Source organism: Pezoporus occidentalis, unplaced genomic scaffold, assembly GCF_034315485.1.
Source record: "Pezoporus occidentalis ecotype Australia unplaced genomic scaffold, CSIRO_AGI_Poc_V1 ctg50, whole genome shotgun sequence".
Lineage (NCBI taxonomy): Eukaryota > Metazoa > Chordata > Aves > Psittaciformes > Psittacidae > Pezoporus > Pezoporus occidentalis.
In genome coordinates this window covers 3,175,298-3,188,976 of record NW_026915836.1, presented here as the reverse complement: position 1 = coordinate 3,188,976, position 13,679 = coordinate 3,175,298, and the positions used below count along the sequence as shown (strand labels likewise).

Sequence of the window (13,679 nt, the reverse complement as noted above, 5' to 3'; positions counted from 1 at the left end):
AAGGCAAAAAGCAGCTTTAACATACCTTCATTTGCAAAGCAAAGTTCAAGGAAGGTTTTACCTTTATGTGTGAAGCATTGATGTAGCCTGTGTTGTTTTCTTTGGTCGGCACCAGCTCTACTCTGTTCTCCTCATAAGGAACGACCTCCCTGATGCGGTTGCGCTCAGTGTTTTCAGGCAAGGCAGCAGTGGTGAAGATCCCATCTGCCTTTTTCTTTGGAATCTGCTCATATTCTGTAAACACCATCCCCTCTTCCAACTTCCTCTTCAGGATTTTGCACTAAGATTTAACAGGAAGGAACATCAATCCATTAATTCCGCCTGAAGGAACATTTACTACTAGACTCATCCATCTGTTCTTTGAATTTCAATATACAGCCATAGCATCCTCTCAGTCACTTCTTTCAGCTGCAGTTATCTGAGGGAACATGACACACACTGATTTCTACACTGAGTAAAACCACAAGCTAATTTTACATTTTGACGTTCTACCTTCACATTATTTAAGACTGATACCGTAAAAAGCAAAGCCCTGCTAAATACAACCCTGGTTCAGGATGAATTTGCGGGTGATTTCACCACAATAGATACCTGTAAAAGCATTTCACGTTTAGAGAAGATTGTGCTGCAAGAACTGTGATGTGGTCCACGTTATCAAAATGCTCCCTAACTTGAAAACGTGCAACTTCTGTGGCTGGGCACAGCCCTGCATATGGATAGGCAGAGGTTAAGGCCTGTTGTCTGCATACCAGACAACACAAGGCTAAGGATCTTTATCCAGAAAGCCTCTTTGCAAATACGTCTTTCAAAACTTAATGGCAGCAAGTGGTTTTAATTTCTGGAATTCCATATCCATGCACACACATCAGAAGGCAAACAACTCTTGTTTGACAATTTAATCCTGTTCAGAGACATTAACTGAGCTCCTTGGTTGTACCAGAACACGGAATATGGGATCTATGGATGATCACTGCAGGAAAAACTGCCTGACCAAGAGAAAGACATGCAAAATGTTTGATTTAGAGCTCGAGCTTGTATAGTCACATGAAATAGTGAACAGTCTCAATTTTCACCGACTTCAGTAAATGTTCCAGACATTTAACAGAATCCAAAGTCACATCAGGGTTAACCCCGGACCTCTTCCATTAATGCTTCTGAACACCTTTAAGACATTTTGTTTTGACATTTTAAATCAAATGTTCATATTTTAGGGACTTTGTGCTGCTGGCAACACAGGGAATGAAAGACATTGCATGAGCCTCCAACTTACCCTCTCATCCATTGGCACCTTGGTGACTTCATCCTGGCTGTCCTCTGGCACTGGAACCCTAGCAACTGAGAGTCCATTCAGTGCTGCCAACATCAAGGGCCTCTTCTGGGCCTCCAGGCCTGCCATCTTCTGCTTTTCTAGATTCTTTTGGCAAGAAAAGGCACGTTTTCATCTCTGTGTGATTATTTATAATGCCAGTAAAATGCTGGAATGTTTTTTTAATCTCCAAAATCTGCAACTCTCTGGCCAAGGAATGCAGATGATCACCATTAGCATCGTAAATTCAAATACAACCTCTATTCTTCCTGTTATTCCTCAAAGGCCTGCTCCTACATGAGCACAGAATTTTAATTTCAAAGCAGCAATCCCAGCATGTAATTCGGTTTACGTGCCATTAAAAGACACACAAATACAACCCTGAGCCTTTCCCTGCAAACATGATGCTGGATGTAGGACACACAAAGCATCACCCTGTTGCGTTAAAGTAGCCCTGCCGTAGCCAAGATACCTGGGGCACCTTTGGAAAAGCAATCATTTCAATCTATTACAACAAACAGCAAAACACAGGCCATTGTTTCCCTTCTGTGATAGCAATACTTAAAACGAGAAGTCTCTTGATGCACTCAGCTATTACAGTGATTCAAACAGCACCCGTGATGTATTTTGCACTAAAACCTGAGCTCACGTATCCCAGAAACCGACTGTATCAGCAGCCAGGAAGGGATATTGTTTATCATGCCCATGTGTGGAATATTCTATTCCATTTCCTTAATGCTTTCTGCGGGATTTGGAAGGAGAGATGAGCACAAGGGAAGCCTGGTTCTCTGCATGCCTATGGTGTGGGCACCACACAGGCCAAGCTCAGCTCCTAGGAACACGCTACTGAACATGAATGCTCTCAGACATCTGTAAATGGCTTGATTGTTCAAAAGCCCTGTGAGCTTTTTCCTCACCACTGGGTTCCTCTGCAGCACAATGTAAAAAAGCAAAACAAAAATCCAAACCCATCTGCTTTCTTTTCCGGCTTTCAGAAAGTAGGAAAATGCGAGTATTTTTCCTTTGTTTGGGGATTTTATTATTATTACTCCTGGCAAAGTCAAATAGAAAAGTCTGTGTTTAAAAGACGATGGTCATCAAATTACCATTCATATAACATGCAATTCCTGTGACAAAAGGAAGGTCTGCATGTGTTAAGACTGCTGACCTAAGCTGAAACCACTTTAAAAGCTTTAATGCTAAGCCTACCCCTTCCAAAACAACAACAACAACAACAAAGAACCTTTTGACCAAAGGCTGCTCCGAATGTACTCGAACAGCAAAGAGTACTCAAACAGCATCTCTAAGTTCTCTTCTCGCCTTCATTTCCATCCTCCAATCCTTTGCATTCCTGTTTACTCAATGTTTCCTTTCCTCAGAAGATCAAAAGAACACATATACGCTTGTTGTTACAGTGGAGTAGACGTTGACTTGATTACTTACAGTCAAGCATCTATTTTACATTTAAAGTATAAAATCCTGCAAGGAGTAAATTCAGTCTCCATTATACAACTCTGTGGCCCAAGCTTGACTCCTAGCCATTACATCAGCGTAAGGACCACCAACAATCAAGGAGCACGATACACACGTTCAGAGTTTCTCTGAATACACAATACTATTTCAATCTAACTAGTTGCTGATCTAGTACATTACAAGCTCTTTTCTGCTCTGGACCATTTAGATGCTTTATTAATTTGCTTTAGGAATCGTTTCTGTTTCAGACCTCAATCCTACAGCACACATTTCACCTTCTGTGACTGCACTTGCACTTCTCAGAGCGGTGCGTCAAGCGCATCCCTCAGTCACTAAATGGTAAGCACCCGTCATGCTTCTGCCATTGCTTGCAGTGGCACTGGAGCCTTTAAATGCTTCTTATGCTGAAGTCACTGCAAGTTTAAAAGGGTGCTGTTTCTCATTCTTGAGTACATTTCTTAATGAATAAACAATCCAGATCCTCAACCACACAGCCTCTCCATCTGCTACTTTTGGAATTAGATCTACAGTCACTCATTACTGGTAAAACCAGCAATCCATGGTCTACAGCTACCAGGGTTGCATTCAGGTAACTGTGTTATGTAAAGTAGCAGGGAAGGCAGAGATCACCTGAAACTCAGGTGAGTTTCCACTGTGTTATAGATTACGTGGTGCTTAGCTCGACAGCCCTGCAAAGAAGCAATAAAACACTAGTGCTGAAACGCAACCTCCTCCCCATCTCGGCAAACACGTTTCAGACCCACCCTGCCTTCAAATCCACACAGGCAGGGGGGAGCAGGTATGAAGGGGGGCTTTGTGGTCAGCCTCCTCATCACCCAGTGCATGCTCTGCACCCCCCTTGGGCTGGCGCTGCTCTCAGGGTGATGGTAGCACCATCAGCTGGATCAAGGCATGGACCTGGCCAGCAGGCGAAAAACCACATTGGAGGAAGCATACAGCCCAAAACTGGGGCATGAGATCAGCCCCTTTGGCGGCCACAGAGATCCACAAACCCAAACTGGATCTGGCACTTAACATCACATTTCCTTACTTGGAGCAAATCAGCATCTTCCCACCCAGGTGTTCCCCACAGTTTACTGATCCAGCAGCTTTTGGTACGCATCCCGACCTGTAGGACTACCAGGAAGCCACCGCAACAGAGGAAGGCACTTACCCTCATCATGATTTCTCTTTCTATAATGCTGTCCTCAATAGAAAACATTTCAGACACAGGTCTTTCCTTGACAGGTTCTTTCTTGACCCGCTCCTTCACACTTGTAAGGTCAGGCTCTGAGATAGAGGGCCCGAGCGAGGATCCGTTTATTGCCATTTGATCAGTTCGAGACACACTGATGGCTTTGGAAGGCCCTGGCCTCATGGCCTTGGCCCTGGCTACAGCCACAGAAATGCTAACAGGGTCCTGCCTCAGGGCCCCGTTGCTGACACTTTTCCGAGGCCCAGGATACTCTGGAGGAGGTTTATTTGGTATTCTAGCCAGGGCAGCTTGCAGCTGAGCACTGTACTCCATGTTCTTATGGAGGGCTGTAATCTGCGACACGGATTCTGAGGTCTCTTCTTCCTCTTCGCTTTCACTGCTGTGTATCAGCATGGTGGCATCAGAGAACGTCTTTTTGTGATGATAGTGAGGAACTTGCTGAACTTCGTGCCCCATCTGAACCGACTCCTCCGGCTGCACTTGCTCCCGCAGGGTGTTCCTGCGCGGCAGAGGAGCGTTTAGAGTTTTCAGTGCCATGGCTTCTATACCACGTACCATGTTGCTGATGACCTCCAAGCTGTGGCGCTTGTTCACAGCCGCGTGGTGCTTCACTGCCAGGAGGGGCTCGCTGACCTCTTGCAGTGACTGACGGACGACGGGCGAGCTGTCCTCCTGGAAGGTTTTAACCGAGAGCTGGACCTTGCGAGTGACCAGGTCAGGACTGCTGCCACTGACGTACTTGTGCCGGTGGCTTGCCAGGTCTGGCGTGCTCGTGGCGGGACGCGGACGTGGGTATGGAGGCGGGGGTCTGAAGAGATAGTTCTTTAACATGTGAGCGGTGTTGTAGCTCTGGCTGCTCTGCAGCTGCATGTTAGCCAGCTCGGGTGTGCTGACGGTGTGGGATATGGCACTAGCTGCTGTCTTATTCTGAGCAGCATTACTAGGGTTCATTTGGTCAGACGGGGCGACGGGCTTGTTATAGCCACTGCTCTGGGGTCCGTATGTAACTGTGTAAGGATGCCTCTCTCGAATCTCAGGCTGACTGTAAACTAGGTCTTCTGGCTGGTTATAAGCATGTGTGTTTCCAATATTGAGATTCCTCAAAGACTGACTCTGGCTATCCATCTGGATCACCCCTCTCTTCATTTGCCTCATGACGGTTTCATAGTCTGGAGTTGGCCGGTAAGATGGTACTATGATTGCACTATGTCTGTGGCTGGGGATATAGTCTGCTCTCATGATGTCACTTCCAGGGATGCTCAGATTGGAGGACATTGGAGATGCCTGGATGAAGTTCTGTGAGCGATTGAGAGAGTTCATGCTGTGGGCACTGCATACGCTCCCATTGGGTCTATTACCATTCAAGTAGCTGAAGTCCATTGGACACCTATCCAAACTGGTCTGAGACCTACAGTAGAAAGTTTCTTCATTTCCATGGAAAATGCTATCTGTGTAGAGCAAAGATAAAGACATTGATGATTTTAACATACAAGGATTCGTTCCATGTTAACAAAACTTCAAATGAAGTCTGCACCAATGAGTACAGACACAGCTTGGTGTACAACAACTGCTACGAACATTTGGTCTTGGGAGCATCCCTGAGTCACTGAGACAGAACTAAAACAAAGCTACTCACGTAAATGCTGCCAGCAGTTAGCAAAATATGGTAGTTCAGATCCTTGTGGGAGACATGAAAGGGGAAAGAGAGGAAGTGTTTTTGCCTGGGGTGGCAAGAAAGAATAAGGGGGCATCTCCTCCCTCAGCATCCTGTAATGATTCACTGCTGCTGCCACCTTAAAAACCCCAGTGCTGCTAGCCCGTGGCAAACCTAACAGTTCTCTTATCTTTTCTGTTGGTGCACTGCTGTCTGTGATTTGAAGTAGCAGAAGACTCTGAAATTGGAAATCCTACTCCAAACCTGAAGTAGAACACTGCAGGGTGATCAAGACTCAGAGGAAAACCACAACCAACCAAAACACTCTACAGACGCACTAGAGAATATTAAACATTTCAGCAAAGGATATTTGAGAGGAGATGATGACAGCTTTATGCAAGACTGTCCCTGTTGAAAGTCTTGTGAGAAAGGAGTAGCAGCTCCCAAAGCTGTGAAATCAGCTAATCCAGCAGCATAGAGATGTCTGTGTAAAACTAAGAGAACTTTATAATTCTTCTAAACCTGAGACTGTCCCTCTTCAGACCGTCATCTTTGCAGTAAATCAGTAGCACTCACTAAGACAAACCTTTTACTGTATGCAAGGAACTAAACTTATCAAGTTCTACTTTAAAATTAGTCAGACCATCACAACTCTAAACCACCCTCAGGTATGATTAAGATCTCCTCTGCTGCTGAGAGCACTTCAACTGTGCCTCTCAGGAACTGCCTAACAGACGTGGCTACGTGTATTCCAAAAGGTGGTGTGGTTAAGGGTGTGAGATTCAAGGTGTTTAGAGGCTGGGCACCCATCCCAGCCTTGATCAAAGTAACCTGGTACAACCTCTTAGACAATTTATTTGTCAAATATGGGGGTAAAAACAGTTAACCCTCCCTACGTCAGCAAGACTAACAATGTAGGCAGATGTTGGTGAAAAGTCAGCAGAACAGACCATCTAAATACACAGTTTCATGACCAGGATGCTCCAATTTCTCCTTTTCCCTAACTCTGTTTCTCTCCCTGGCCCCAGCTGGCAATGCCTTTGAGTGCAGCCATCCTACTTCCTTTCGAGATTACCTTTCCAGCTCGCTGAACTGGAATTCCAAGTTTAAGGTCCATATAATCATGCACAGACATTTTAGAGAAATTTGAAAACCGAAATTGGACTTTAAACAGAAGATTTACTGCAACATTAACCATAAAACTACTCTCTCTTTTCCAGCAGCAGCTCCCATTTGACCAGGACAGCATTAGAAACCTAGACATAAAGGTTAGGAGCCTCTTTGCATGCACATAACACTGAAGTCCATTAAAGGCAAAATATATGCTCTAAGTACCTTGTGAATTATGTGTTTCAGTGTAGTGTTCTCCACACTGGACATGCATAGGAGGCAGTATAAATGGATGTTGTCTTGGCTGAAATAAAAGCACAAGGTAAAATAAAAAGCATTAGCAACTTAGTTTGCTACAGGGTTTTTTTGCAGCTGAAACAAGAGAAACGGTTCTATGCCCTTTCCACTGAATACAGCCCTTTCTTACCCAGCCAAAGACACGTGGCTTGGCATTTCTTTACGGAACAGAGAATAACGTTTTGCAAACTGTTTGCTGAATTCTGTTACAGAGCCCAAAAACCAGTGAAAACTCCTTTAAGCTCAACCACTTCAGAAAACAACACCCAGGCTCTCCGCTCACTTACAGCTTTTCACCAGTTTAGTAAAAAGCCCTTGCCCTTGAAGAATTAAACCAAACCAAACATCCCATCAGGACAAAAGGAGGAGATGGAACAAATTCAAGGACCTAGAACACTGTTATACAAGCAACAGGAGTACATATAAAGTAACATGAATACTGGGGTCCCTAGATGATGAATTGGAGCCTTCCTCCAACAATCTGCACTGCAAGAAGCTTTTTAACACTACAAGTATCATAGGGGCCAATTCAGCATTAAAGCAGTAGGACCCTTTGCAGCAACCAGCTTTGCCCACTGGTAAACCAACGTGTTTTGTAGTCACATTTTACTACCTGCACTGTAATGTCCTGCCCGGTGCCACTGAGCAGAGTTTAGGAAAGTATACTTTGATACACAGAGTAAGCAGAAAGAGAAGGAAGACACTGTTGCTTTGTGAATGCATGAATAAATTCTGAGCAGCAGAATAAAGGCTCTTCATCAGGGCTGATTCAAGTAGTTCAGACTATTAAGGAATACTGTGGATGCCCGAGGCAAAAAAGAAACACCAAATAATTTACCACCTCTGCATGCACATGCACAAAATGAGCACCACACAAGTTAGCTGTTCAAGAGGGGGTGGGGAAGGGTTAAAGTCACATTTTCTATGTAAATGGGGAGAGGGAATGAGAATCAAAGAATGTGAGCACCCATGAATTCGTGCATACAAAACGGTTGTGTTAAGCCAGAGCTGGAAGATGACAGAAACTATTTCTGCTACAGCAATGACTTCCGAGGGGAGAAACCCTACTCTCACTGAACAAACTGGGCCAAGGAGCCTGCTGCTGATATTCCAGGCTAAGCTCTGCTACTTGGGTTAAACCAAGATGCTGGGAAGTCTAACAAATGGGGAGCAGAGGAAAAATGCAAGGAAGAAGTGACTCCTACTGGGAATGTATAGCTCTGGAGCAGACAGTTTTCTTTGTGATAGATGTTATGGAAGATAACTGCAAGAAATTAAGGATTATTCCTCCCCCCTCCCCTTTTCTATTCTGGAGGCCCATCTGCCTCGGAACAGGAGAAGCTTGAGGTCTGCAGAACATCAATACCCAAATTAAAGATCACTTGGGGTTTTTATTATATTCAGATCTCCTACACTGAGGAGGTTTGGCTGGAAATTCAGCAACACTGGGTGGCCTGACAGGCAAAAGAAACAGCATAAAATGGGTTTAAAGTAACAGATAAAATACAGGTTCACCATGATGCCAAAACCATATAAAGGGTTTTAACCTGAAAGTAATGAACATGATCCTCAGTGAAGTGGCAGAGCCTCACCCTTAAGATTCCACTTCACTTCCCGTTTATGGCTACTGATTTATTACCATGCAAGACAAATGAATAGGCAGGTATATAAAGGTATGTACAGTGCAGACAACAGTCAGGAGGCCTTTTTTTTCCCCTTTCCTTCTCCCCAGAGAGAACTGTTCCAACAAGTTAACAAAACAATTATGGAAAGAAGCAGTTGAAAGTTCAATGTGAAGGGTTAGCAGCACAGTTCGTTTTTCACTGATGAGCGTTCCTCCTCTTGGTCTTCCTGAGGCTGGGTTTTAAACCCAAACCTTGCTGCATGCTTATGTTCAAACCATAAAGAGGCTGCAGGATTTGCTTCTTCTTGAAAAAGGAGATGTCTACTTTCCATATCTAATACAGAGGGCAGCTCTCTCCTTCCCCTTATCATACCCCTGAGGCCATAGCATGAGCATGCAAAGAACATTTGGTTTCGTCATCTTCAGTCTTGCAGAGGCATCTCTAGGGGCCAAACTAGCAGATACAAAACCCACTGTAAATATGCCTCAGAGAACATGACACACAGGCTGTGTATTGCATTCGTGACACCTTAGAGACATGCTAAGAACGAAAGCACAAAGAAATCTGGAGCCAGCTACAACAGCTTTCCTGCCCAATGGCTGGGAAACACAGCATGCAGCTTTTAGCTATAACGGGCCATATAAAAACACACAGGAAAACAGCCTGTGCTGCAATCTGCAAAGATAAAGTTATCCTAGTGTTGGTACCTGCTTAAGCTTAATTTGGGAACGTCTTCAACAAGCTGTAGCCACACTGTGGGGGCACGCCAAGGAAACATTCCTGCCCACACTAGCTTTCTACCATACAGCAATAGGCTAATGGGATTACCACTGGGAAGGTCTATAAAGCAGGTATAATCTATATCACACACGGACACTTCCAACCTGCATATAGATAATATTGCCCTCTACGGAATCAGCAGTGCTGTTCATTGAAATCTTTCTTATTTGAATCTGTTTTATTAAAATCTTATTTAATGGACTCTGAATTGCTGACATACACTAGATGTTAAGACTGGATGCAAACCAGTGTCCTTAGAACTGACTGGGGAGGGGCGGGGGAATACTCTCACAGACTTTTTTGGTGAAGACTTCAGGAACGAGTTACCCAGCTTTGTCAGATTTATAGCATCATCCATACAAAGACAGGCTGAGAAAGTTGGGGCTGTTCAGCCTGGAGAAGAGAAGCTGTGTGAAGACCTCAGAGCAGCTTCCAGTGTCTGAAGGGGGCTACAAGGATGCTGGAGAGGGACTCTTCATCAGGGACTGCAGCGACAGGACAAGGGGTGATGGGTTCACACTGAAACAGGGCAAGTTCAGGTTACATCTAAGGCAGAAGTTCATTACTGTGAAGGTGGTGAGGGGCTGGCACAGGGTTGCCCAGAGAAGTGGTAAATGCTCGATCCCTGGCAGTGTTCAAGGCCTGGCTGGACAGAGCCTTGGGCAACATGATCTTAGTGTAAGGTGTCCCTGCCCATGGCAGGGCTTGGAACTGGATGATCTTAAGGTCCTTTCCAACTTAAACCATTTTGATGGTATCTATGGAGACCCGTTAAACAGAAACAAATATAGCTTAAGAAAAATCCTAAATCACACTCCTGTACTGATTATAATAGTTTCACTTTAAAGCACAATAACTTCACACAGAAAATAGGTTTTTAACCCAAGAGGTTAGTAAATTGTAAGCAGACTTCATACAAAAACATGAGGAATGGAGAAAACATGAAATGAGGAGCTGTAAAATTATCTCATGACTAGGTTTGATGGATACAGCACAAGACACTTCCAATTCTTTTTAGGTAACTATTTTCTCTACCTATTGAGGTCACCTCAATCCAGTAGAAACGATGTTCAGCTTCTGCAGGGCAACTAAAAATATAATGCCTTGAAGACTGTAGTTTTTAATACTCAGGGCTGGTATTATCCAGTTAAATTAATCAACCTGAGCAGCCACACCTTTGCAACTCATTCCAATCACATTGCCACCAAGAATAATGGTATCATGTGCTTATTTGAAATCTGGAAGGTATTCCATCTTACACAATGCCCCATCCCATTAGAAATGGTACAGGTATTCACAGAGCCCCCACCGTGGCACATACCAAGGATGATCTACTCCAAGTGGGCCGTCGTCGGATAGGGGGAGGAGAACTTGATTGTCTGTGGGAGAGAAAGGAAAGAGAGATACTAGAAACTACCATATTTCAATTGAGATCCAAGAATGAATGGGAGAAACAAGGGATGAAGAATTTTTATGTACTGCTCATTAATGAGATTGAAAATAATGAAGAAATGAAAAGAATTCCAGTTCTTCTCTAAATACAGGAAGTATTCCAGTTCCAAAATACACATGCCTTCTGTTCATTATCCTATTTGGCTAACTTGGAAACACAAGAAAAACTGGCTTAAAAATTAATCAAACGAGTCTCTTAAACAACAAAAAGTGAACACAGGCACAGTCTCAGGTGACTTAAGGTGAACATTAAAGCAACAACTATCGGATGAAAGTCATAGCAATCACTTCAAAGCAATGCCCACAGATCAGGAAGGGGAAAAAGCAATTGGTTAGGTAAAACTAGCAGAAGCATATACAATGTTAGAGTAGCCAGGTGTAGTGGAAGCATCAAGGGGTGTAGGAGGAAATACAAAATGAGGAAGGGAAAGAAACAAGGTGAAGGAGGCAGAAATATAGTGCTTACGTGAAGAGAGGAAAGGTGGGATTTGTCCTCTTACAGTTTCTGATCTAGTGAATGATGTTATGTGCTATTAGAGGAAATGCACACAGGAAAACAAACAACTATCATTTACACACAGAGAGCAGGAAAATTACATGGCTAGAAAACACACATTGGCATATGCTGCCATCAGTGTCTGTGGCTCTAACACAGAAGCTGGTACCATATGAGACTGTGGTAAGGAGAGCAATTCTAATGGCAAAAATACATTTACACTCCAGTTATTTCACTCAGTGCCCTCATAGGGTTCCCTATCTTTACGAGTCCAACTGATTGTAAGTCGGATATGAAACTGCTACACACACCCCGCTCATGGCACCCACGTACTTATGGCTCAGTGTTTAGTAATAAACACGACCAAAACCTATTGCTTCTTCAGTCTGGATTATGAACGGTGACAGAACCATCCTCTCCTGTTGACCCCAGTGTGCAGCTTCAAAGGGGAAATATTCCAAGATGACAAACTATGGGATTCTGTGTTCTTTCTTGACTGTCACAAGGGGAGACAATCAGGAGCTCTAAAACCTGAAATGCCTGATATGTTGCTAAGAAATGTCTTTTCTGGTCTCCCACTCCCCTCCCAAGAACTGTAAGCACCACCTGAAATCAAATCAACATCTGTAAGCGAAAAGATCAGCTCACTGGTCTCTACATTACTCTGACTCACTGTATGTTAACACAATGCGTGCCTATGTAACGTTAGAATGTTTTACTTTCAGATCTTCCCTTCATCATTTTGGCTTTATTTTCCAACAGATGGCATCACCCAGTTGAACAGATGGGATGTCCAGCTCTTAACTAGAGCTGTTGATAGAGATGAGGCTTCTTCATATCTTTCCAGCTAACTGAACTGGGAAGGTTCTGCAAGGAATTCACATTCTCATTGCTATACAAACCCCGTGCACTATGAAAATTCCTCAAAACTCTGAACCTCTATCAGCTAAATTTATCCCAAATTACAATTGCTGCATGCTAGTATAAAGGAAGCATCCTCAGCTTCCAGGCTTCTAACCTGTAAGTAAAGCCTCATCAATTCCTCCTTCAGTTAGAGTGAATCCACCTGTATGAGAGGACTAGCTCAAGGCCAAATTCTTTAGTAAGTGCCCAAAGTAGAGCCTAAAGGAGACTTCGGGTTCAGATTTACAGTCTCTGCATCTTTGTGCTCGTATGGCTACATGGATTAATGTTCCCACGTGTCTGTTTGGCACATATAAGCAGCAGATAAATTATACTGCCCAAATTAGAAGATGACAACCTGTGTTTTCCACCACCCTTTGCTGCTAGATGGGTAGTGCATCTGCTACTGTAATTCACACTCTAACTTATGTTGCCTTTCACTCCAGTTTATCCTAATACTCTGGGTTACTAATGGCAGAGATCAAGGCCTTTAATCCAAGACCCCCTGTCAGCTCTGGCTGCTTGGGGAGCATCACGCCTTGCAAGGCTCAGAATGAAACTTCGTTCCCAATTGTCTGCTCTTGCTGGTGGTTAAAACGAAGCAAGAAAAAAAAAGGGAAAGGGGAAAGAAATAACTGACACAAGTGACTAGAAAAAACCCCAGATATGCCAAAACTCAGCTTGGTTTCAAAGCAGGATATCAGCAAACAGCTCTGAAGAAAAGAGTACTCACTCTGTGCAGATTTTGTTCTGTTTATAAAACTTGTGTCTTGCTGCAAACAGCCGTGAAATATATTTGGCATTTTCAAGATCATCCTTTAAACACAAGAGAAAAATGGGAGAAAGAAAACGTAATCATTCATTTTGTTATTCTTACCAAGAAGTAACAAAAAGGAGGTTTACACATCCAATTGCAATAAGGCTTGGTAAGGTCCATCAGGTACAGAATCTGGCTGCCAAGAACATGTCTAGTGCCCTCAAGAGCATTCAAGGCATTGAATTACTGAAATACAGTCGCATGCCTTTACATGCTGCCACTTCAATGCTAAGTCACAGCGGGAGGGGAGGAGGGACAACAAGAAGAAATGGCTCAAGCCTGCTGGTCCAGTTTCTATCCTGGCCTTGGCTCAGGGAGATGTGATTTTAAATAGCACTGAACAGCACTGCCCTCTGAGTTCCAGTATGTGCATGCATGGCACCTTATGCCCAGTTTCAACCAGCGCTCATGCTGCTATATTTATGCCAGCATGAAAGCGTGGCACTGTGGATGTTTCATCCAACAAACACTTCAGTTTCTTGCAGACTCCCCAGCACAGTATTCTTCAGGATTCTTGGAAGAGAATACAAATACTGGGAGCTCAATGAAG

The 13,679-nt window shown here is 43.8% G+C and overlaps 1 protein-coding gene and 1 long non-coding RNA gene across 4 annotated transcripts in view; one reads left to right on the top strand and one right to left on the bottom strand.

Annotated features, from left to right (window-relative positions):
- The window catches only part of PTPN14 (protein tyrosine phosphatase non-receptor type 14), a 122,281-nt gene that overhangs the window by 13,668 nt on the left and 94,934 nt on the right, over positions 1–13,679 (bottom strand). For all 3 annotated transcript variants that reach the window (XM_062637061.1, XM_062637060.1, XM_062637063.1), the window contains exons 10-15: positions 13,046–13,128; positions 10,783–10,840; positions 6,985–7,063; positions 3,954–5,443; positions 1,271–1,414; positions 62–280 (exon numbers count right to left, since the gene is read on the bottom strand). In XM_062637061.1, coding sequence (XP_062493045.1) covers positions 62–280; positions 1,271–1,414; positions 3,954–5,443; positions 6,985–7,063; positions 10,783–10,840; positions 13,046–13,128 — 2,073 coding nt within the window. The remainder of the gene's footprint in view (positions 1–61; positions 281–1,270; positions 1,415–3,953; positions 5,444–6,984; positions 7,064–10,782; positions 10,841–13,045; positions 13,129–13,679) is intronic.
- The window catches only part of LOC134173264 (uncharacterized), a 44,260-nt gene that overhangs the window by 19,477 nt on the left and 11,104 nt on the right, over positions 1–13,679 (top strand). The window lies entirely within an intron of this gene.